General features: G+C 36.4%; 1 protein-coding gene across 2 annotated transcripts in view; it reads right to left on the reverse strand.

The window, feature by feature from the left end:
- gcgrb (glucagon receptor b) overlaps positions 1–26,867 on the reverse strand; it is a 73,577-nt gene that overhangs the window by 26,401 nt on the left and 20,309 nt on the right. Inside the window, exon 1 of one of the 2 annotated variants that reach the window (XM_041981835.1) lies at positions 11,018–11,062. The exons of the other annotated variant lie outside the window; for it this stretch is intronic. Within the exon in view, the coding sequence (XP_041837769.1) occupies positions 11,018–11,032 (15 nt within the window). The 5' untranslated portion in view covers positions 11,033–11,062. Of the gene's footprint in view, positions 1–11,017; positions 11,063–26,867 lie in introns of those variants that run through there. 2 annotated transcript variants of the gene reach the window in all.

The following is a 26,867-nucleotide window of genomic DNA, read 5'->3' on the forward strand; positions in this document are numbered from 1 at the left end:
CTAGTTGCACAAAGCTCTTTTAACTAACTGCTCAGGAGGTTCATTTAACTTTGAAACTGACCCATAATTAATAACATAACTAAACCTGTGTTCAGTCTAATAAAATATCTCATAAAAGCCTATATATATAGCCATTTATATGCCAAAATGCAATTAAGTGTTTCAGTTTTTGTTTTGTATTTTCCTGGGATTTTATCAGGGGAAACACATATACACATATAACCATATTTACTTTTCGTTATTATTAATAATTCATTTTATTTAAAAAAATGTATATGTATATATATAACCATATTAAATTCTCAGTTGTGTGTGTGTGTGTTTCCTGATGGGTTCCTGTGGCATCAGTTGATCATCTCCATCCACGCAGTTGGAGAACAAAACGAAATCTGAAACGTTTCTGCAAAAAACACCTTGACCATGGAAACATTTTTGGCTAAAACGTTTCAAATTCCATTCTGTTCCAGTCTATTCCAGACCATTTGCTCCAGTCCATCTTCAGCTCAGTCGTATGTTTCTGCTCAGGGTTGTCTCTGAGTTGAACATCAATACTCTATCATGATGTACAAATCAGCACACACACACGCACACACACACACACACACACACACACACACACACACACACACACACACACACACACAAACATATATATGTATATATATATATATATATATATATATATATATATATATACACACAAAAAATTATACAAAATTTTTTTTGTTATCGGCATTTTCGTTGAAAACAACAAAACAACACTGGTTACAAGATCCTGTGAGGCTTTATATTTATAACAAAATGTGCGGGATTACGTTGAAAAATGACACTGTAGTGAACTAAATATTTGAGTATATGAGCTTAGGTTCTTATCAAAGCATGTAACCTAATAACACATAGACACCATGTTCTTTTTCAGACAGACATATCAATCTAAAACACATATTTTATTTTCAATCTTCAACAGAGTGTGTTAATCCACGCTGGATTTATCTGTCACGTAAATTTTATCTTTGAATTTAGTGTGGGATTTAGTGGGTTTAGGAAGATTACTAAAGATAAGTTTTGAGAGACAAGCTTACCCACTATTGGTTTTGCTCTTTTCATGGACAATAGCAAAAATACAATCAGTCTAATCTTTTAAGCCTTTGTATGTCAAGAAATAAACCTGTTCAACTCTCCCCTGTTTCCACTGTTTTTAAGAAATAGTGTTAAATGCAGCAGTTTGGGAACCCCAGAGAAAATTACATAGCTTATTTTTAGGTGAAAAGAAGTAAATGCACTTCCCAGCACAGTCTTTAGTTAGAAAAAAGCCTTTTTTCTCATGCACTGATGTTTTTTTCTGTCAAATAAATTAATGATAAAGAGAACTAAAAGAAAATTGTGTCTTTAGAAAAAGTATGATGTCTAAACATAGATCACAGCTTGGTGTTTTGCTTATTTTTCTGCAGGTTTATGGTTATGGTTTAAGGACTCTAAGCACCTTTTAAAATATCTGGTCTGAAAACATATATTCAGAAACACCGGACATGCACATACTGATTAAATGACAAAAAGACCAAATGCCTTGTTTTCTTCTGTTGATGGAACATCTCAGTCTTAGCAGAGTAATGGGATTTTAAAATATGATAAAGTTGTTTTGATGTTGCTTCAGAGTGAGATGACCATTATTTGCCGTTTTTGTGACGGGCAGATTTTCGAACTATGGTGCCCCGTAAAAAAGGCTTAATCAGCATCCATCATGCATCCTGTCTCTCCTCTGAGCTCTTCATCCAGTAAGTCAGTCCGATGTTGACTCAGTCACCTTATCTCTTTTTTTCCTTGCTTCTTTCTATAATGTCCCATTGCATTTTCTTTTTTTTTTTTGCTAAATCAGTCATTTTGTGCACCCACAATATATGATAATATCCAGTTGCTGGCATGTGATGCGAAGCCACACAGCAAAAATCTGCTGTCACGTGATGCAGGTAAAAAAGGTTTTTCACCACTGGGACTCTGCAAGGCAATAATACACTCCACTCTGAAAGTTTATGAATAATAGTCCATTATATGTATTTTTGTTTTTGCCCCCCACATCTATATTGCTCTTGGGATTTCATACCTTTGCCTACCTCATTCAGTCACATATGGAGATTTACTGGATATTGACAGATAAGTCGAGCATAAAAGACTTAATGTCGCTACATATGTACCAGACATGTGTATGTTTGTATTCAACCAGTATACTGAACACAGGGCGACACACAGAGGACAGTGCATTGTCTCAAACTGATAGCTTCATCTACTGCAGAGGTTTTACTTTTCACTCACAAACTCACACCCACATACACAAATGCACATCAAAATGCCATGGAAGGAAGATATCTGATTGGAGCCTGTGTAAATCTTTGTTTCCATCATAGTTAGAAGGTTAGAAATGAAATCCTGAAAACATTTGACTTGTTTCTTGTTGCTTCTGGCTAAGATTTATAGCTATGACCAAATGCAGTCTTAGCATCTACAAAATTCAGTCTTAGTATCTACAAGATACTTCAGAGGAATTTGTTCTAGAAAGAAAAGCCCCAGTTTTTCCTTTTTCTTTTTTTATTCAAAAACACAGATTTGTCAGTAGTATCTTCAGTTTTAATCCCTTTCAAAATCTATTCTGAATTATATGCTCTCAAAAGCTACATCTCTCATGCAATCTTCTGACATCCCTGCATCAATCTGAGTGAAATTTGTTCTTTTTATCATTTGATAGATTCCCTCTGAGAGACCTTACTGTGAACCGTTCTGCTTAGTCTTTTTCTAAATAGCTGAATTTAATCTGTCTCTGACATCACAGTTTTATGGAAAAGTCTCCATGTCCTGCAGTCATATGGTGAATACAGGACTGTTATTAAGGTGCGAGGCAAAACGAGGGACGGGACGCAATATCTGCACCCCCACTGATTTGTATGAGACAATCAGCCTGCATGAATCATATTTTTATCTTTGGAATATTCGCGAATAACGAGCTATTCATATGAAAACACTATGTAAATTAAAACAAATGACGGATAATCACATACACTATGTATGAGGTTGTGTATGCACATCTGTGGCCACTGTTACAGTTTCATCACCCCAGGGATATTTGCTTTAACAAGCTGTGTGTAAACCATCATTTGCATTGTGTATTTGTCTCTCTTCCTCTCAAACACACACTACCCCTGTTCTTTAGAAAGAGGTGTGTGAAAATGTTATGCTACATCATGCTGCCTATTTTACATCCTGCGTTGTGGAGGGATGACACCCTGTTTTGAATGTTTGCCCTTGAACTAACCATTCAACAGCATAACATAATGCACTAAAATCTGAATATTTGAAGAATTATTTGTGAAATGTACCTAAAGCAGTATGCTGTGTATACATAATGCAATGAGATCAAGCTCCACTCAGAACATCTGTCACACACCATTGAGTTTCCTTTTACACTGTAAAATGTAACATTTTAAATAGAATATATATCTAGTGGATATAACTTGATTTTAATCTAGTTAAATAAATAACTTAAATAAGTTATATAAACTTTGGAGGGCAAAATATTAAAAAATCAACATATGTTCAACTTATGTTGAATCAGTGTATTTAAGATAAGTACATGAGGAATTGTGACGGTGGGGAAGCAAGATTTCCCACAATACAGTTCACTTCTATTAACAATAAATCAGAGATAATTCATTGTATGAAACTTTTACTTTTACATTGGCAAATTAGTAATAGCTGAAATTACACAATACTTGTTGAAAGTACTGTTTTGATTTTATGTTTTACTTCTTTGGTCAGTAATTTAACTGAGACAAGAAAGTTTAGACTAATTTCAGAAAGATATTGAAAAATCTAAAATAGACTTTTATGTTCATTTTCCAATAATCCAAGTAAAAATGTCTAATATGTTTCTTGTTTAGTTTTCTTTTATCTTCTTGGGCCGGTTGTTCAAATGTAATTCGATCAGATTTTGGTTATCGGATGGGATCAAATCTTGAAAATGGGTTGTTAATAAAGGAAATCCAGATTCCAAAATCGGCTTGGATCACATAATCCAATCCTGGTTGTTATCCGGATTAAACCCTCAGTTTGGGTTGTTCCAAACTTTTGAGTAGGATCCGGATAACTTTGCTCCAAAAAAACAGGATTACCCTGATCCCAACAGAGGGTAGGATTAGAAAGGCGGATTTCAGGAAGAAACTGCAGTACAACCTAACAGTTGATCAAATAATAGAACTTTTTATTTGGTGCATATGCTTATATTTGTATTTTGCACCTGGTTTTTTTAACCGTTACAGTGATAAAGTGGTTAAAATAGACATAGGCTACCTATTAAGCCTTTCTTAAAGCAAGAATAAAACATAATATCATCTTGTCCCCATGGAAATAAACCCCTATTATACACAGAAGTTTTCCAGTGTGTTGTTGCAAAGGGAAAAGTATTTAAAGGGACCACATAATGTCTCTTCTGCCTGTTGCTCTTCACATAGCTGGAAGCCCACATTGATTTAAATGCTGGAAATCCGGATTGTGGTGATCCAATCCAATGTTGCTTTGAACAACCGGGATAAAAGTAAGCTGGATTACGTGATCCACCATCCTGAAAAATGGGATTCCCAAATCTGGATAGCCTTTATCCAGATTAAATGTTTTGAACAACCGGCCCCACATTTTGTATTATTCAGGGGGAAAAAAAGATAAACATCATCCCATGTCACCCATGATTTGGAGCAAGATGGTGATCTCTAGCTCCAAATCTCCTGTTGTGAGGAAACCAGATCAAACATTTTATGGAGTCTTTATTGACCTCATATCAGCAACAATCCACCTTTCACCATATTTTCGGTACATAGACAAATATGTTCTAGACATAAAATACAGTTTACCTGTTAATGTTCACTGATGATGCCAGTAAAGGATTTTTAATTAATGTTGGTATTGTCATGTGACTGCTCTCCAGTTTGCCTACTGGTCTTCCCTTTTTTAAAAACCAGTTATTCAGGCAGCTGCTGCACCATCACAGAGACGTCTGTAGCATTAGTCATGTCACTGCTTCGAGCTAAGCCCAACCAGGCCCTATGGACAAAAGCCCGCCCACCAGGCACCCACCTCCATGCCTCACCCCCAGGCCTGGCTCCAGAGAGGGGCCTCGGTGACCCACGCCCGAGCAAGGGAAACCTGGATTCATTGATTTGACTCATCATAGGGATCTATTGAGCCACGATCTGTCTGGTCCCTCCCCTAGAGACCTGTTTGCCATGGGTGACCCTACCAGGGGCATAAAGCCCTAGAAAACATAGCTCCTAAGATTATCAGGACACGCAAACTCCTCCACCACTGCAAGGTGGCAGCTCAGGGACGAGTCATTACCAATCATTTCTTTTTAACAACACAGCCATTTATGGCTTTGCTTTAATTTACAGGATTGATATTTTATAGGAAAGTAAAGTTAACAGTATTTATTGTTGATGCAACTGTAAACTGACTCAGTCTTAGAATCCAGGTACATGAAATTCCCCTTCTCATCAGAAATTCACCTTGTTTGAAGGCGGATGCTTATCTGTGCTACAGAAAACTTCAAATCCCTGTTACAGCGCTCAGATCTGAGAAGTGTAGACCCAAACAATGCCAGTAGGGGATCACTCTCATAAAGTGACAAGTAAAACATCTATCCACCTTCAATATGAACATGGCACATGTCTGACAGTAAAAATGGATTTCATGCTTGCCAGTACAAACCTGTTCACCCTGTCAATAATTCAGACAATGTATCTCTGTTAGTCCTACTTTTCATCCTCTCCACATGATCAAAGTGTAGCATCATTCTCATATTTCTCGCTGCGTATCAGTGCCAGAGGTGAGACTATGCCTCTCTCCTCTTCTCCTACACATTTTTATCCAAGTGTTGATCAATAATTGCATTACCCACAACAAACACTTCCAAATGATGTTGTTTAAATCAATAAGCCTTTCCCATGTGACGAGGAGAAGATAATTAGGCAGAGTATGGTGAGTATGTAGGAGGTAAGAGATACAAGAGAGCAGTGGCTGTAATGGAGCTAAGCTAAGCAATAATTATGTTGTTTCTGCTTTGGTGAGCTGCTCTGCGCCATGTAGTGAGTGACACTCATCTGAGCTTAAACTCATTATTTCAGTTTCTGTCTGTGTATGTGTGAGTTTAATTGCTTGATTTTCATGTGGCAGTTTTAAGCAATGCATTATTTGGAGATCAGGTTTAGTTAAACCACATTCATTTTAAATGAGCAGTTCAGTCTCTCAAGGATTTTGGAAAGTTTCTTAGTTTGTTTTCTGATTATTGCCTTTTTAAAATTGCGACAGATAAAAAAAAAAAAATAAAATACCTGTAATACCTGATTTGTAAACTGTGTAAACCAGTGTGTAACTGTCAGAAAAATCACCATTCTCACTTTAAAATAACTGGAGAATAAAATCCAATGAAATCCCAGATAAGCCAGATTTCAATCAGCACTTAAATGCACAAAACTGAGGCTCCCAGAAGTTAAAACAGTTTCAAAACCCCTTTTGTACTTGTAAACTGATGTGTGAATAAAATAGTTTTGTCTTTTTGTGATCTGTACTCACATATTGAACAATTTGTATGTGTAGGAGCCTCTCTGAACACAAAACTGTTAGATTTGTGAGGTTGAAGACAACAACCTCAACAATCTTGTGTAAAATGTAAATAACATAAATATAAATTTTGCATGTGTAAATTTATTTCGTGTGAATAATTTCTTGATTTTTGTGTGTATATTTAAAAACATTTGAAAGTACCCAACGTTACACACAAAATTATTAACAAATTTACACGGTTTACAAATCATGTTTTACACATACAGTTTTCTCTCCATCCTTGGGTATTTATTAGACAGTTGCATGACAGCAAATCAGATTAAAGAGAAAAAGAGGGATTCAAACATGGGACACAGCCTCAAGCTAAAGAAGCCTCATCCGCAGTGCTTGGCAGTGATTTTAGGTGGAAAATGCAACACATTTCTCTCCCATGTCTGCACATTACTGATGAGAAAACACAGAGGGTAAAGACAACAGTTTTGATTATTTTTACTTGAAGGCTAATCATTCCTCTTTGATTAGATAGTTCCTTATAAAACTGTTTTCTTTGCATTTGTCTCTGTCTCCTCGCTCATTACATCTTTTTCTTCTCAAACTCCTCAACCTCTGACCCTTCAAGCTCTCATTAGCAAAGTGGACTGTCTAATGCAGGATTAAAGTACCATCAGCCAAAGCTCCCAGAAAGTCCTTCTTCTTATTCCTCATGTGTCCTCGGGGGAGAATCCCTGACCATCGTGCTTCCTGTCTGATTTGGCTCGTGTGGGAAGTCAGTTGAGTAGGAAAAACACGCACAGTGATAAACTAATCATGCACCTCAGACAGGACAGCAGCTGATGGAAACGTTTCCTTATAGTATGCACATACTGCTTTGTCTTAAATGTTTGGTTTATAATTATTGACCCTGCAAAGAGATTGGGTAAGTTAAGAGCATGAAAAAGACCTTTGTAAACTTTAAAAAGTTTTTTTTTTTTTTTTTTTGGTCAAGATTAAATGTGGCTTTGTGTTTTTTTTCCATAAAGAGAACAAAGAGCTTATAGTCTTTGCTGTTTACAGAAAACACAGCAGAATAACCTCTCTTCTTCATGGTTCACATATTGAAATAGTTGAAATAGCTTCGCTTCCAGGGCTATTATGTCCAATCATCAACACTTCCACTGGGAGACATCTGGGAAATTTAGTTATCGTTGAGCCACTGGCAGATGGTCCCAGCAGCTCTGAGCTGATTGTTACATTCATAGTATATTTCTGTCAAAGTTGAATAATAGTGTAAGCACAGGAAAAGAAGGCAAGTGTCCAGTGGCTTAAAATGAATGCAATGGTGTCCAGATGAGATCGTAAAAGAAGATAGAGATGGAGAGAAAGGGAGCACACATGGGAGGATGGCTCAGCCAGCACATACCATTCTCAGTGTCCCGTGGAGAGTGCCCAAACTTAGGCTCTAAATCCCCAGTCATGCTCTCTGGGCTCCTCCATAAATCAGCTTTTCTTGCACCACACATACCCTGCTCTCTATACATTCTACTACAACTTTGCATCGCTCCCATACATATGCTCGCTCCTGTGGAAACACACAATACCACACATTTTCCTGTCAACACACTCAAGTGCATATACGCATCCCCATGTGAGTTCATATGTAAGTCAATACTCCTGAATGACCAAAAAAAAAAAGTGACTAAAACTCTAGTGACTTCATTTTCAGGCCTCTGTTTGTGGTTGATACTTCTGGTTTTTGGGAATGAAGCAGGAGGCAAAATCAATACAATGCTTTTTATCCACAGGTGGCATTTACACTGGTCATGCTGGAGACTGTCAACATGAGCTAAGTCACAATTAGTTATTATAGTTAGTTATACACACAATTATTTTTAAAAAGTTAGTTTAAAAACCTTTTTTATATGATATTATCAAGTATTTTTATTCTGTTTTGAATTTATGAGTGACCCTATTGCAGATACATTTGCATTTGGTTTCTTATTTTTGGAGCTAGGTTTAAAAAAGTCGATTTGATTGGTTCAAATCTAATAATCCAATATTGATCCCAGCCCCTGTAGAGAGCTTCCAAAAGTCCAGCAAAATAAAAGTCATATTATCAGACTTTACTTTTATTTACAGAAATATATTATTCTAAGTGATTGTTGGAAGTGTCCTCCAACAAATATGTTTAAAAGAAAAGTTAAGCTTAAATTTATTGTCTAGTAAATGTCACTGAGTCATGTTTTGTATTGAACCTGCTGACTGACTGACTGGCAGACTGGTTGGAAATTGTCTGACTGGAAACTGTCTGACTGAGAAAGGGAAGAAATATGGACACAAAGCTGAACTGTTTTCACTGCAACATCTCGGTGTCAAATGATGAACGGTAACAACTTTGATGAATTTCTGATAGTAATTAATCAGTGTTGTCCCTAAATGCAGTGGAGTCGGGCCACTGCACATTGGAGACCCTTGAAAATCCTGTAATGAAAAGTTGTTTGTGTTCAATTTCAAAATGTCAAATTAATTAATATGATAATAAAAGTCAGTTTGTCTGAATAGAGGTGCAGACAGACTGAATTTTGCATTATAATAATGATGGATGTTTTTAGAGGCCCTATCACCCCTCTAAAATTGTGCCAAATGGTTTAGTCCACACCAGCAACGGTTGATTCAACCGAGTGCAGCGAGACAGCCAGAGGAGAGAGTCACATATTTTCCAAAGAAAATGAAGTCTGGATGCCAGAAAAGGGAGAGAGGAAACAAAAACATAGGATAAGAAAACAAAGTGAGGCGTAGTTTCTTTCTAATTTCTTAGAAAAGAGACGTGAGCAGCATCTGAACTAAAACAGAGTTTGAGCTGATAACAGCAGCAATTGTTTAGGCAACATGTTAGGATTCATGTGGGGACAACACAGATTGATTACTATCAGAAATTCATCGAAGTTGTTTCTGGCTCATAATGAACAGCTCTATTTTGTATCAATAACTTAGTCCTTTCCCACTGATCAATCATGACATATTTGGCATCAATGGATTCCTTGTAATTTCAGGATTGTTAATATGTGACTCTGAAGTCTGTAATGTTGATAACAAATGATCTACCATAATTTTTTTTTTTAAATAACAAAATAAAACAGAAGAATTTTCCAACTTTAAGGCCCCAATGACTGACATTAAGTCAGAGTCTGATTATTTTATCACCTAGTGTTGGTGCTTTTGAATCAGATTTAATACCTTATAGAATATCTAACCTGGAAAAAGGGGGAAAAGGGCTGTTTTATAATTATTATTGAATTAATTTATTCAGTGCATTAAAAATAAGGAAGTGACATGAATCAGAATGTGGCCCTGGGATGGACAGGTGACCTGTCCAGGATGAACATGCCTGCTAGTTGCTGGGATAGGCTCCAGCTTCCCCACAACCCTGAATTGATCTGATGGATGGATGGATGGATGGATAGGCCACCTCCAGGTTCAGCAAACACAGAATGTTTGAAAAATAACAGGAAGTGACATCACAACATGCACACCCACTCTGAAATAACAGATTGGTAAATGTGGAAAATCTTTCGAATACTGTAATTCAGAGGTACATGTAAAGACATAATATCAGATTATTATAGTAATGATAATGATATCATATGATCTGATTTTGGGTCAATGTTTTATAAGTATAGTCAACATAGAATATTTTTAATATTCAAGAAAATTGGTGTTTCATAAATATCTGTAAATTAATCTCTATCTAATCGTGATTGAAATTGATTTGGATCAGGCTGTTGTGAATCGAATCAATTCAGGAAATTATTGGTGATACCCAGCTCTTTTTATGTTTATTGTAACTGCACCAAGAGATTACACCCCAGATCTTTGCATGTGCAAAATACTAAGGACAAAAGTGCAGTAATTCCTCAGGTAGTATGCAGCATAGAGTAATTCCCGACCTGCCTTCAGCTTGTTGTGAGCAGTCAGTCAGCCGTGTATGATAGCTAAAGGCAGTGAAACCATAAAAATTTCCCCCGGACAAAAAAGACAAAGCTAGCTGTTTTATTATTTTAGGGTTCTGAAAAAACACAGAAATGGGAATCAGCTTGGAGGAAAACACACAATCCTCATCCTAATTCAGGTATTCAAGTTAATGTCTGGATTTGTTTTCAATTTTATATAAAAAAAAAAGAAGTAAATAGAGGGAAAAAATATCAGGAGAGAAAAGAAAAAAAGGGAAAGAGAAAAAGAGACTGAAATAAAAGAAAATACAAAAAAATAATAAACAAATATTAAATAAACAGTATAAAAATAAATGCATAAATAAGTGAGTAAAAGAAAATAGATAAATAAAATAAATCAGTTTGATAAAAAAAAATAAAACAAAGGCCAGAAGGGTTTTGTTGTGAATTTGCAAGCACTGTTATTAAGTGTTTAATAATTTACTCACGTAGCTTCCATCCATCCATTTTCTGTACTGCTTATTCCAATTTAGAGGAGCTAAAGCCGATCCCTGCAGTTACAAGGTGAAAGTCAGAGTCCATCTTGAACAGATTGCCAGTCAATTGCAAAGCCAAAACAAAGGGATAAACAACAACTCATGCTTACGCCAAGGGTGAATTTAGAGTGACCGATTAACCTAACACGCATCTCTGGACTGTGGGAGGAAGCCGGAGTACCCAGAGAAAACCTATGCATATGTGGTTTAAGGTTGGAAAGTTAGTGCATTAAACAAGTAGCTTTCTTTTCCAATCCTAACCAAGTAGTTATTGCCTAAACCCCAGTTTAATTATAATGTGTTGTTTATAACCAAGGAAACCAGCAAAGTGGCTGTCTTGACGGTGACTCATGTTTACTTTTACATTCACATTTACTATCTCTGTAATTACAGGATGTGTCTTGTTTGGCCGTATTTCCATTTCTTTTTCCACTGTAATTATTTGCTCTGCTACTAATCACAAGGGGTCTAATTTCTAAAGCTGGCGTAGGTACTACAAAAACCAGTGTACGCCAATTATAGTCAACTTTTGGGATTTATAAAAACCAAACTTGGCGGAAAATCTGGTAATTGGTAATCTGGTAATGCCCACATCATGCCCACTAAATAATTTATTTTTACATTTTTCAAGTGGTCCATCAGGATCTCAGTCTCTCATTCCACTTCTTCCCTCTTTTCCCCTCCTGAGCCATCATGGAAATGATATGATGAATATTTATTATAGGCATTCACCTAAACTTTTATAGCCACCATGTGGACCAACTTTAGATTTGATTCTGATTTAAAAACAGAAACAGGCATGGAACGTCCGTGTGCACACTTTTATAAATCTGAAATTTTCCGTGCGCCGCATTTCCTTTTGTCCCTACGTACGCCACCTGTAGTCTGCTTTGCTATGCACAGTTTTGTAAATGAGACCCTAGACTCTAAATGAACTTTTTTTTTTATCACCAGCCAATGTTTTCTTAGCTTGGTGTTTGCGTTTGCACACAAACTCTGCTTTGCATGAGCACAAATTATCTACATTCCAGATGTCAATGGCTTTCACCTGCATCTTCATCACTGACATTCTCCCTTAGCCCCTTTCTTTACTTATAACCACCTTGTACTTTACTTAAATTCCACTCCTCATTCAGCTTCGTTTAGGCAATAGCACATAAACAATACCACACATGATAAAGTAAGCAGGGGAAACCTTCAGTAGCCAATGAATATATGATTTGTCATGGAAGAGTGCTCGTAAGAAAAACAGGGATAGCACTGTCAGGATTAATAACAGCAATTATTTGCCTCATCCATCACTTGACAAACTGGTCAGTTAAGTTATTTATAGACACCAAGCGCATCTTCAACTACATTTGGTGGATGTTAACTTAGAGCCTGCTGATCACCAAAAATCTGTAGACAAGTTAATACTGCATAAACCTGCAAGAGAGGCGGCTTAATTTGCATTATAACTGAATGAGTTAGAATCATTCAACTAGTTTGCAGGAATCCTAAACTAATCAGCACTGAAGGCAGAAAACAAGCAAACTAAACATCTAAATATCTGAATCCAAATTGATGTTGAAATTTTATTTACCAGTTGAACCTTTGCAGTCTATTTCTCTTCAGGCATGCTGTGAGCAGAGATGCGACAGCGTACAGGCAGCAGGTGTTTCTGACCTGTACCCATGAGAAAAAAATCATGACCCCTTCCTCTCACCTCCAGCTGCTGCACCTAGGTGACATGCATCATCCAGCCAAAGAAAACTGATCAAGACTCCCACAAAACAGAATTCATCCATCATTGTAATAAAAGAACACAATCAATGATTATGTGTTGTTTACTGCTTACACTATTAGTTACGGAAAGTAAACACATCACTGTAACGCATTATTAAGTCACCCAACAATGGCAGTTGATACAAACTATCAGCAAACTGATGTTCAAAAGGGGCACAAACAGTTTGTAATATTCACAATGTCTCCCACAACCCCATGTCTGTGAGGAGAAATGTCACTAGCGAGCGTGTTAGCGTGTGTCATATCCAAACTAACCCTCCAACCTGCCTGTCATGTATTTGCAGATGCCACATCAGCCGACACACACCGTCAATCCTGTGACAGTTCCAAATATGGGGGGAAAAACGACATACCACAATGTGAAGCTATGACAACAACACAAAATATTCGAAGAACTCAGGAAAAATAGCTTGTTCTGTTCAATGATGCACAAGAAGAGAATATGAAATCTAAAAAAAAAAAAAAATACACGCAGCACCTAAGAATAAAATAATTAGGTATTAGAATCGTAGACAAACATCTATGTCTAAAAATAGTTTTACAATGTAATTGGTTTGTTGCCAGAAGTTTGTATATATGCCTGCAAATTTGCATGTGTTTTGTGAGGAATAGATAAGGGCACCCCTATTGTGACTGCAATACATCAAAACACACACAAAAGTTGATGAGTGGTGGGCAGCCATCCACCTGTTTGGTCCCTTTAACCTAAACACAGAAATGGAGGAAAACTAAGTAAGAAATTATAAGTAAGATATTTGTGTAATGAATAATATTCTAAAAGACTGAATTTAAATAATTTTATTGTGTGAGTGACATGCAAATGAGCAATGCTCATTATTGTCGTATCTGTCTCGTGTGATTTCTGATTTCTGAAAGCTGTGAAAATATAAAATTTTAAGACATGCTGGAAAAATTGAAAGTAAAATTAATCACAAGCTACAAAATGCAGCCAGTGTCATCCAGTCAGTCGTCTCAGAATAAACTGATAACACAGTATTAACAGCCTGAAATAGCTAATGCTCAATTTGGATGCAATTTTGATAAAATAGAGTCATTATCTTCACTGGCTGAAAACCGGATGCATCCTTCACTTCCTGGGGCTGTTAAAAAAAAAAAAAATAAATAAATAAATAAACAAATAAAAAATAAAAAACACAAAATAGTTTTGAAAAATACACAGCAGGGCTGCTATGGCGTCAGTGGAGAAGCAGCTGTAGTCTTCCTCAGTTTTACATCCCTCTCTGCTTCAGTAACCTGGACTGTTGTTGCTAAGCAAACTAAGCTAAACATTTTAGAACTCTGATCACAAATTTGGCCTTGAAATGTTGGTGTTGGAGGTTGACGTGAGCACCCTTCCTCTAGTTACCATGACAGCAGTGAATCAGGCACTCACATGGAACAGATTATAACCTTCAAAGGACAATAACAAAGAAAGTTGTTAGAAGTATATACATATGTAGAAAAAATGGAGATGAATGAAAAAGTTTTTGGAGTTTAATGAAAAAGTTTACAAATTATAGTGAGCATTTCAAATTCTTCCATAAGACCAGGCTGTTCAGAAAGCACAAATAACATAAAACTAAATCTTCAATCATCATTTCAGAAAACAATGAAACAGAAAACACTGCAACGAAACAGTAAAAACATCAGGTTTTCCTCAGATAAATTTCATTAAATTTATTTTGTTAAATTTAGGATTTCTATTCTTGTTTTCTGAAATACTTTGTTGCATTTTTGGCTTTTATAGTGTGTCCTAGTTTGCTGATTGATTTTTCTTTTTCAAATGTTATGTTTTAGGTGTTTTCTGAAAATATACATATATACATTAATACCTTATATTTGTGTGTTTTTGTCCGCCGTTATTTTTTGCACCTCAGTATTATTGCATTTCCTTGAAACCTCCTTTCCAAAGATGCTTTTCCCAGCATTTTCACAAAGAAAAAAAAAAACAAAACAAAACATTTGTTCTGTTGTGAGACTTGCTGGAGAAAGAGATGCTGTTGTACTTGGGAGCAGAGCCTGAGATTAACGCAGACAATACAAATATAAACAATACGATTTAAAGCTTTTCCAATCTGATGAACTCAGTCTAAAAGTCATTCCTGCTCTGCTGTGTATTCGCTGAACTTTACTTATCAGTCTGACCGACAACCTTTTCTTTACGTTCCATGTAAGCAGAAAAGCTCAGGCTGCTCCAAACCTTCACCAATCATCTTTAAAACTTTCAATCTGTGCTGAGGGATCCTGGGACAAAGGGTACAGAAATATAAAGTCATTTGCTTCCATTATTCATCTGTTGTGTTATTTTTCATTAGGAAACAATATTGTGTAAATATAACTGTTCCCATCATGAATAAATGACCAACAACTCTTGGTTTCATCACATTTCCTTGATGTGATGGATGATTTCAATCTGTGTGCAATCTGTAACCTAATCTGTGATGAGATGAAGCTTGCTAACTGATCTCTGCATGTCAGATGACTTTAACTAGCTCCATCATCACACAGACATTTCCAAAATATTTTGCATAATTATGTCATTGATAAAGTAGCCAGATCTTAATCCTCAAAAATATTAATTAAATATGAAACAAATATTTAAAAAAAAAAAAAACCTACCTACAATTGCACACATTCAAATTCTGCTGCAACTTTTAGATATTTGCTTTATCAAGAGTGGACTGTTATAAATGGACGAAATCCTTGGATTTTAATGGACTTTATCTAATTGGCCTCTATTAGACATGTTTGCTGCAGTCATGAAGATTTTTTAATATGGCTTTGCTGTGAGTTAGGACTATATAAATAAACTGAAATGAGCTGAAATAAGTAAGAATGCAGTGATGGATGAAGGGTGTACAGTTTCATTTAAATAGGAACAGGTTATTTATAGCCTCTTATAAACGCTATACTTTCCCTCAATAATTAAAAAAAAAACCTAATGCATACAGTACCCTTTATCTTGACTGAAATGTTTTTGTGTGTTGCTGCAGCTAATTTTAATTTCTTTAAAACGATTAAACAATCCTGCCAACTCTCTCTTATGGGCTAAATAACTGAGGATCTGTGAGCCAATAGAGCCAATTATACTGTAGAGACAGAGAGAAATTGTTCCAATTCTTCTCTGTCAGATAAAATACATTTAGATTTGGTGGAAAAGCATAATTAGATAAGCCAGTTAAAAGCTAAATAGACCTCTGTTTGTTGGAGAAATAAAGAGACACAAAGCTCAGTCTATCCATAAGAAAAGAGAATGTATGTGTGTGCATGGACAGCCATGCTCATAACTCAGCTGGACTTGTTTGGTTGCAGCCTTCCCCTCCTTTAAGCCACATTACAGATAATTAAATTTATTGAGTTGTCTTCAGAGAAGCTGGAGGGAGAAAAGGAACATGAAAAACTCAGCTTCTTTTACGTTCGAGACACTAATTTCATCATGAATGAGTGTCTTTAAAAACCATTTTGTCTATGATGACAGCGCATGTGGGAACCAACCAGCTTCCTCACTACATTTGGTTAAAATGTGCCTTAAATTTCCATTTATCCTCAATTTACAAAGTAGGACGAGTGATTATAAAACTGAAATATATGTTTTCCCTTCACAGAAATACTTGAAATAAGAACAAATGAAATTTTTAATTTGCTGGCACAATGTAGACCATAGAAAGTCAGTAAGCAGCTCTCTTGTGGTGGAAAAAACTAATCAGGTTTACTTTAACTTCCCACATGTCCCATAACCAAAAAGCCTTTCTTCTGTGTTTTTAGACTATAGTGTCTTATTTTTAGACACGAGTAAAGGTTTGGTGAAATAATAAATAAATGAAAACATAAGGGAAGCTAACAGGAACATCATACTTTGTGTATCCATGAGTGTACCAGATTCTGGGGCGATGCACCAGTTGTCACATGATGTTAAAATTATTTAGTCATGCTAAATCATACCAATAATTTGACCCTTTTATAACAGATGACTATCTTTTTCCCAACCACAGCATGTGTTTTCTGACATGTTTGTTTAAGAAATGAGAGACTACTAACTGCAACAGTTAGCACTGATATATGTTGCTATTATCTTGAAACATAATAATCCGTGCAGTAATTATCTAATGGGAGGCGCTTACCTATTTGCTTGGGTAAAGTTTTTTTTTTTTTTTTTTGCCTGCATGACTATGAAGTTGCTTAGTTGTCAAAGACATGTGGATCAGCATAACATGCAAAACCCAGAGGTGACACAGCTAAAAGAAATACAGTCATAAAAAATGTCAGCAGATGGAGAAAGTCTTAGAGAATGGTGACACTGGCAAACACCCTGAGTGTAATTTGTGTAAGGGCATGTAAACTAAAAAAAAAATATATATATCTATGATATATTAGACTAGTGGGCATATATCACTCCATTTCCTCTAAATAAACTGTATAGAGTTTTGGATATATATCTATAGGGTCCCACTTGATTTACAAAATGTAGCTTTAACTTTGGCAACTCATGTTGTGGGATGAGTAATGTTTTGATTCTCAACTAAAGTGCCAAATAAACAAAGATTGAAAATTTAAAGACAAAGAATCCAAGTGCTCAGTTTAGAAAATGAATGAAAAGAAGAGAATCAGGCCAAAAATAGGTCTGTAAACTTTATTAGTACCATGCATGTAATGAAAAAGTCTAAGGTAACTCAGTAAATTTATTAGCCACTTAATAACTTAACTAAACTATAATGCTACTAATTGAGTATTCAGGTTTTTAAGTCCCTTCCCACTTTTTAATTAAAAATTTAAACATCATGTGTAGTTATTTTCACCCTTACAGTTTGTGTTTGCAACATGAGTGCTTACATCTTAGCCTAAGTATCTGGACTTATGCCCTGTTTATTATCAGTGCTATACATAGGTCTAATCTAACTTGAATAGCATTTAATATGCATACTGTATAATCTATAAACATATTTTTAAGATATATTGTGTCTGTGTGTTGTGTAGGCATGTATACATTTTCTCAAAATAAAAACATCTGTGTTGCAACATGTAGGCTATAACCAGTTCATGTAAATATGGGGTAAATATCCATATTTAAGTGTTTTCTCACGCAGCTATGAAATGTTTTGAGGAAAGACTTATTTCAGTTTTGTTTTGTGAGATTCCTGTGGGGAGTGGTCTATTCTTTCTCTAGTCACAATGTTGTCGCTGGTTTGCATATTTATCTATTTTGTGAACACTAGCCTCAAACATAGAGTGATGTTTCTGAAATAAAGGATGCATCGTCAGAAAGTGAAAGAATTTAAATGATCTTCTAGTGTTACATCATGCTACATTCATGCTGTACATGAGTGGAAAGTTTGACAGCTTCAGTAACAGTAACTGATACTTACTTAACATTCCAGTCATTTCTAAACTCTTTTACCATATTACTGTTTAAGAGGAAATTGATTTTCACTTAACTGTCTGTGTGAAACCACATGGTGACTATATCCCTACTTAATCATGGTTGAACCCATCATTCCCCAATAATACCCATCCTCTGTAGCTCTCTGTCTGCTGTCCAATTTTCATCCAACTAGCTGCCATCAATGGGGCGCAGTCTGCTCTGCAGAGTCTGCAGCCATGACAAACTAATAACCACACACAAATATCTACACCCAGATCCTTCAGGGTGCGGGCTGCACTACTGTGTGTTGTAAATCAGGGTTAAAGTTGTGTGACATTTAAGGATATAGGGTCTTCAAACAACTGAAGTGAAAGCAACAAGACTATGAATGTTGGTGCAAAGCAAAGCTCTAATATGTGAGAACAAACTCAGCAGGAGTATTTCTTTATCAACATCAGTGATAAAGTTGGATCAAAACTACACTTGAAAATTTGAAGCTTTCTTGTGGCAGAGTGGACATGTGTGTGTGTGTGAGGGATATAAAGGTGATGCAGGAAGCAGAATAAAAGAGAGAGACAAGTGTTACTGGTACTACATCGGATCCGACAAGTGTGACTGACTGCGCTTTCAGTTGCTGTCAAAAATGACAAAATAGGAAGCAGGGAAGAAAAGGATAAAAAATAAGAATAAGAATAAAAAATAAAAAGGTTGAACCTTTCACAGGGCTAGTGATAAATTTGTTAAGTTTAACAAGCATGATTTGGGTTTACACCAAAAAGTTTATAGGTTTTTATTTACCCATAGGCCACATCTCCACTAAGTGTCGTGAATTTCTGTTTTTGCATAGTCCTGCTCACAAACACACACACAAACACAAGCGTAGGAGTGGAAGGAAAATAATAATGGCACAAAAAAAAATAAATAAATAAAAAAATAGAAAGCTGTTGCAGACTGTATTACTTGTCAATTATGAAGTTGAAGCATGAGTGTTGGTGTCTTAAAAGAAGAGCTAAAATCAGTTGCTTAATTAAAAAATCAACATGACGTCTGGCCGGTCTGTTCAACCAGCCTCCGGCTCTCTTTGTCAGAAGATTAAGAAGCAACAAAATACTCACACATAGCACTGACTGATTTTATTCACTAAGAACAGCCACACACAGATGAACACACAGGCATGTGTATAGAGAAAAGCAGGGAAAACAGATTAAAAAGTTCTTGTTATTGAAGGATTATACATATGTTTTGTTAATTTGTTGTAGTTATTGATACACTCATTTACAACACTGTGAGTAAACAAATACTATTAACACATAAATAGCCTGTGGGTAGGGGTGTGCAAACATTACCAATAGATTTTAATATCATGTATAAAAAGATCTGGAAAATAGTGTCAGAGGTGAATTACTGGTGTAAATCAATTACTCTCTCAGTTACAGCAAAGTTAAACAAGCATCAGCATCCTGCCATCATGAAGGTGAAAAAATAAGCAGGCAACAACTTGTTTTAAAGACTTCTTTCTTCTAGGGTTAAACATTTTAAGTCATTTTTGAAGATTTGCTAGTCAGGCCAGTTGAAATTGATTAGTCGATTAGTTATGACATCACCAGGAAGTTATCATTAATGAAATGAACAATTACTTTATAGATGAAAATTGCAAATTGCTGGTTGTTATGACCCCTACTCAACCTAGGGGTAGTTGGGTCGGTAACAAATCAAAATGGAACAAAACTTAAAGTATGCACAATAATTTATTAGTACAATACAAACGGGTTCAAGTGTTACATAACAACCAAGGCGCGTAAAGAAATCCTAATTAACACAAGGTGTCCTCATTCGAGGTTAGACTTAACCAAACACAAGCTATTCTTAACCAAACAAAGTCCACTATAATTCCAAATGTATCACACAAACCAAAATATTACTCTTACTCCCTTAAACAGAGTTTTTATATACACCAAATCAAGTATATTCAACAAAACAAACAAAAGGTGTCCGCTAAACCAAGGAATACAAAAGAGGGCGCAGAATCTCAAACAATAACCTATTCCGGTGTCTAAATAAATAACTAAAGGGAAGTTTAATGCTCCTACAAAACACCAAGGTTCTCAGTCCAGCTACTACGTCAAGCACAATCCCAGCACTGGCAAGCTGTGGGCCAAAGGAACACAGCTGCCATGATCAGCGTTGCTGCCTCCTTTTTATAAGCCAGGCATCGTGGTGGTTGGCTGAAGAGGAGGAAGTGCGGTGAAGGAGTCGTCCACTAAGATGTCGGAGGCTTGTCTCCTCCGAAGGAAGGTGGAGCCGACGGCGACCAATCCCCAGGAAGGAGGAAGAAGGAGGAGGTCTCGGAGGCGAGGTGCAGGGTGCAGGCTTTGCAGCATCTCACTAGCACGTACCCAGGCCAGAGGCCAGGGGACATGACACTGGTAAAATTCAAACCCTCCACTCATAAAAGCGTTTTTAATTTTTTTTTTTTCTTTAAAGCTTCTGTGGGCTTTATTGTACTGTAGGTAGACAGGAAAAAGGTCAAAGGCAGGGGTGACATGCAACAAAGGGCTCAAGGCTAGGATCCAAACCTGGGTTGGCTGCTTCAAGCAGCTTTAGCCTCTGATTATGGGGCAGCTGTTCTACCAGTTAAGCTAAACACCCCTACCTCACGAACTACAACAAAATTATTTTTTGTCATCTTTCCATCTGGTCTTTTTGTTTAAAGCCCAACATCTGGTGCAAACTCCTTCAGAAACAGCTGTTAACCTTCTCTGCTTTTGCTTCCAGCTAACTTTGCAGCTGCCAGCAGCAGCTAGCAGTGGTAAAGCAGGCACGAGACTCAGCTTGCAACCAGGGGAGCGGTGGTTTTTATTGCTGAAACTTCTACAGTAGTCATCTCTCAGAAGTAGCAGTTTGACTTTGTGCATCATTACGAATAATCAACTAAGTGATTAGTTGTGTACAACCCCAGTTTCTTCCATTCACCACAGAAAAATAAAGATTACGATCAGTAAACCAAAGATGACTTTAATCTAAAAACAATAAGAAGAAAGAGGGAAAAAAGTTAGTGTTTTGTGTCACACATACTAAGTGAACAGCTCTAATGGTTGTATGATTGTACACACATTCACACCAGAATAGTTTGGTGACTTGGTTCGATGGGGAAAGGAATAGTAAGAAATGTTGCACCTTCTTTAGTTTGGTTTGCTTTCATACTTTGCTTTCATACCAAACTGGCTGGACAACGTCATGCAGTTACAAAAAAGGCTCAGTAGAGGCAGTATTCTTTGACCAAGAAGAAAAAATGGCCAGGACCGAAACTGCTTGTTCACCACATGTAAGCAATGAAGCAACAATAAATTTATGTGGTCTTGGGGATTTTGTTTTAACTTTGGTGTTCAGACCTGATGCAGTTTTCATAAGAATCTGTCCGATATGAATATGAGTTGAGGCAGCTAGCTAGCCACGATGCGCTTTACATCACTCCCTCTCTTTGGTTCACTTGGTGGTCTGTTTGCTTTCACAATGTAAGCAAATCTCACCTGTTGTGAACCCTGTGAGTGAAGGGAAAACCCCCTTTTTCAAGCAGACAAGACTTTGCTTCTTTGGTCCACACCAGAGTTTGAATGAGCGTTCACACAACAATCCATGGAAGTGAAACATGGTTTGTAAAAAATTACCAAACTGTGGCAGTGTGAATGTACCTTATGTCATTTTTATATTTAGTTATGCTGAGTTGCACAAAATTAACTGAAAAATCAGTTTAGTATGGTACCTTGAATATGCTATCTAAATTACAGACTTCTCATAATGTCTTTAAGTGAGCAAACTTCATCATCTGTCTCCACAGCCCGATAACAGCACATCACAAAACAGCAAGTCCTAATTCATATGTGCTGCGTCCAGGCTGCAGATATGTAGGTACTTATGGCTCTCTCTAGGATAAGTCGGGGCCAGATATGCAAGCAGTTTCCTTTATCCCTGTTTTGGTAACAAGAAAAGGTTGGTAAATCTTCAGAGAAACAAGCTTTACCCAAAACATTTTGTAAATCTTTCAAATCTTCTGTTCATTGCTCACCAACGCCAGCCTGCCCATAACAAAAACTGGGTAGATAGTGTTCTCAGCACACTAAAGATAGCTTTACTAAATGACGGATCTTTGGTAGGGAAACCTGTTTTTTTTTCTTTTTCTTTTTTTTTTTTTATTTCTTAACGCATCTTCTTTCTGACTGGTGTAAAGAAAATGTCAAAACTAGTCATTTTAGGTGTTTATATCATGAAGCTTTGTCTGAATGCAAAATTCACCAAAAGTTTGCCTTTTACACAAAGCGCAGCACCACGGTGTTTGTCTGCACCCCGTCCTGTTTGGTACTGTTTAAAAGGACTCCCTCTACTGAATAATGTGATCATCTTATCCAAACTTCACATTTCCCTCTTTATTCACAAATAAACATGATAATAAAAGGGAGGATTTTTTTTTTTTATTTTGCTATGAGCAGACTCTCATTGGCTAAGTTTAATTTCAGGCAATGCCATTGGTTCATAGTGGTCATGTGACATGCTCTGTTGAAATTCTGTTTGGCTTTTTGCATGACTTAAAGATAAAATGTCAAAAGAAACGTGTCTGAAAGGTGATCAGAGAAGATGACGCTCATCTGTAAGAGAAGACACGACAACACAAACACTGAGATAATCTAGTTAAATATCCTTGAGTTCATCGTCACAAAGTTGTCAATCAAACCAGCAGTGTGGTGACAGCTGATCAATGCGCAGCACAGCAGTGTCTCATAGCTCACGCTGTGCATTTGAATGAACCAAAAAGTTAATTCATTTGCCCCAACTGAACAGGGACAGGACTCAGAGTGGAGATTAATGAATAAAATCATGGTTTTACAACAGTTTGCAGAATACACGTCCTCCCTCCCCTCTCCTTCTCAGGATGATATTGCCTTTAACATCAATGTACAGATTCTTTTAACCCAAGAATTAGGACTGGGGAATGCTTCCCTCAAAAAAAATGGGAAAAGTTTAGAGAATTTCTGCACTTCACCCAAATCCTACCAGAAACACAACAGGTCAGTATGAGGAAATAAATCTCTCCATCTCTGTTGTTAAATTTTACAATCCACATGTCTAAAGGCAATTTTCGAAGGTCTGCCAACAGTAGATATATAAACGTGTACCTGTGTTACTAAGTTTGTGTTAAAATGAAGCTCCTACACATGCTGTATTGTTCATCTGTCAACTTTCATAAATGTTCTGTTTTGTTGTTCTCATGAATTTGACTGAATATGATGTCTGTAAATACTATTTTAGATTTAAAAAAAAATGTGTAGAATTTTACAATCCAAAACTGTAAAGGCTGTTTTCTCAAAATGAGTTTTTTCTCATACTACGTAAAAAAAAACAATCTCCACTTTTGGAGCACTTTCAGACACCAAACTTTCCAGTTATGTTCCCGTCTGTATTTATGAAGTTTTCACAAAAGGATTTTTAATATATAATTCACAGTCTTACAATATTTCATCCCAAAACCATGGTAAAAATTGAGGTTTTTATGGTTATTGATGGTATTTTTTAAATTTTAAAGTGATTAAATAAAGATATTTAAAATGCCCTTTGTAAAAAAACTTTTGACTCTGAGCCTGGATTAATCCAGTGTTTAGATTTATGTCCTAAAATGTATGCAAATTAGCATATTGACAATAGAATACCACATTTTCATATTTAATACATATTTCATACTGGTGATACCAGTTAGTTATAAATTTTACCCTATTCACCTGTAATGTCTCGCCTTAATCAATGATTTAATTACAAAGCACAAACTTAATTTCTTGTGTTTAATAGAAACCTGGTTAGGAGAAAATGGGTCAGTTATTACTATTAAAAAAAACCTTTTCAAACTTCAGCTTTGTGAGTGAAGCTAGATTGCATAAGAAAGGTGGAGGAGTGGCTGTTTTGTTTAATGACTCCCTCTAAGGCAAACAGATGTCTTATAAAAACTGCCTCATTTGAATACGTGGCTCTGCAGATGAACTCCCCCTCTCATGTGTTGTTCTTTAACACATGCAGGCAACCAACATACTGTGCAACCCTTTTTGATCACTTTGCTAAACTGCTGTCAACAATAGACCTTGACTTTGACTTTGTAGTTATTTTTGGTGATTTCAACATTCATGTTCATAACCCCCAGGACAGAGGAACCAAAGCATTGTGTTGTGTTCATAATAACGTTGGTCTAACTCAACATGTGAAAGAAAAAATACATAACAGAGAACACTGTCTGGATCTAGTCATCTTTAAAGTTCTTAATATTTCCACTTTCATGATGACGGATGTTGCTCTGTTTGTTATTACCAACAAGAATGCCCAAGCAGAGGCTATCAAAAAGCTCCACTCAAATAAACTTTTTTTTATTGAGCTGCTGCTCGAGTCCTCACTTAGACCAGGAAAGTGGATCATTTAACTCCAGTCCTCAGATCTTTACACTGGCTTCCTGACGGTCAAAGAACTGGCTTTAAAATCCTGTTGTTAGTTTACAAAGCGCTGAATGGTTTAGGACCAAAGCACATTCAGGATCTTCTGGTTCGTTATAAACCAACCACATCCCTCAGGTCATCAGGGTCAAATCTACTTTCTGTTCCCAGAGACAGAACTAAACATGGAGGGGCAGCATTCAGCTTTATGCTGCTGACAGAGCAAGCTCACAGAAAACTGCAGGTTTGCTGAAACTCAGCAGTTTTAAATTAGGATTAAAAACTTTTATATTTGTTGTCTATTATCAAAGCAACTGTTAATTTCCTAACACTGGAACTTTTATTTCTTGCATTTTACTTTATTTTACTTGAGCTTTTTTGTCTTGGTCTAATTTCTGTTTTCTTTTTAAAGTTTGTTTTTAATGTACTTTTTAATGCTTCTTCTGCATGTCGCTGTGATTTAATGTTTTATGTAAAGCACTACTATCCAAGCCGCTCCACCCAGTCATGACAGAATGGCTGCTACTGTTTCCACTTCATGAGTTTGAGTCATTCTGGTCCAAAATGTGGTGCTAAAGACACTCACAATGGCAGGAACTTCTGCAATTATGACTTTGAGTATTTCAGTAGAAGCTGATAAAGCAATTTTCGCACATGTGATGGCCAGAGATTTTAAGGAGAAAGTCTGGATATTTTGTCCCAGAGCATGCAGGAGGCACCATGTAATGCAGAATTGATGCTGTGGACATTGTTGGAATGAGCTCCTTATTGTGTTGATCTGACATGAATGTGTACATTCATGTCACAGATTAACAATAGCAGGGGATGAGTGGAAGCCACCATACAAATTCATGACCAGCACACACATATGTTCACATGGACAACAAAGGCTCGGTAATATTTTCAGGCACATTCATATATTGGATCATTGAGATTTTGCTAGGGCATGGATAGAAAATCGCTGAGAAAAATCCACTCCAAATGTTGCTGACACTTGTGTTTTTGCATGTCACGGCTCCTTAACAGCTCTAGAATATTTCAAGAATCCAGTGGATGTGTCAAAAAGCCAAAAGCAAAGCATCATATCGTTTTCATGCATGTTGATAATGTTAAAATGAAACCAGACAATGAAATATCCATGTTGTTTTCACCAGCTGTCATCTTGCATGTCTGTCAGCTAGTCTGGAGGTTTTTGGGCAAATTAGATCAATACAAAACTTTACACGTTTGTGGCATCATGAAGCTAACTTTCAAAATGGTAATTTTCTAAAATATAATTGGTGTTGTCTGTGTGAGTACGATCAAAATGGCTTTCTTACTTTCTTATTTCTAGTTGTTGGTCTGTGACACCTCCTTTACAGCCCCACACTGGACACACAGGCCATTTAACCCATAAAGGCCCAACCCCTGAAAAAATGGAAAGAAAGAAAAGTCCAATTTTTTTAATATGAGGTCTTTATTTAGCCCTTTAACAAAATGTGACAAAAAAAATCAACATTTTTTGGGGGGGATACCTACCATTTATTACCATGAGATAGTTTAAAAATATTATAATGTAGTTTTCTGCTTCTGTATATCTATTACTGGACAGAAGACAAGTATCAGATTGTGTTCAACAGGATTTTAAGCAAAGTTTATACCATAAATTGAACCAAAATGTCTCAGAAACTGTATGTGACAAATATGTCACGTCCGGCTCTTATGGGTTAAGGCAGTTAGCTGTGAACGTGTAGTCTGTCATGTGTCTAGACACTAAGTTGCTGCAATGAATCTAATGAAGTCAGAAAAAAATAAACATTGTGCGGCATGAAGCCAACGTAAGGCTCTGTTCAGAGATGCAACAAAAGATAAAACAGTAGCTGATGAAAAACACAACCCCGCTATCCGTTTCACTGAGGTCATTGTACTGGGACTAATGCAGCAGAAACAGGCCCAGGGGGAGGAAACAATGCAGACTTGTCTAGTATAAGAGATAAACCTGGTTCAAATTTCACTACAACATGTAACACAGCTAATCATGCAAGTGTTCATCCTTGGTAAAAAAAATAACACGAACTACGAGTTGCAAATGATCACCTGTTCATCGCTGATATGTGAACTGTTATTCTTCTTCTTAATATCATAAAACACGGCAATGTTTTTACACTTGCTTTGCCAGAATCATTCATTTATCACAATCCCCCTCCACCAC

Source organism: Melanotaenia boesemani, chromosome 4, assembly GCF_017639745.1.
Source record: "Melanotaenia boesemani isolate fMelBoe1 chromosome 4, fMelBoe1.pri, whole genome shotgun sequence".
Lineage (NCBI taxonomy): Eukaryota > Metazoa > Chordata > Actinopteri > Atheriniformes > Melanotaeniidae > Melanotaenia > Melanotaenia boesemani.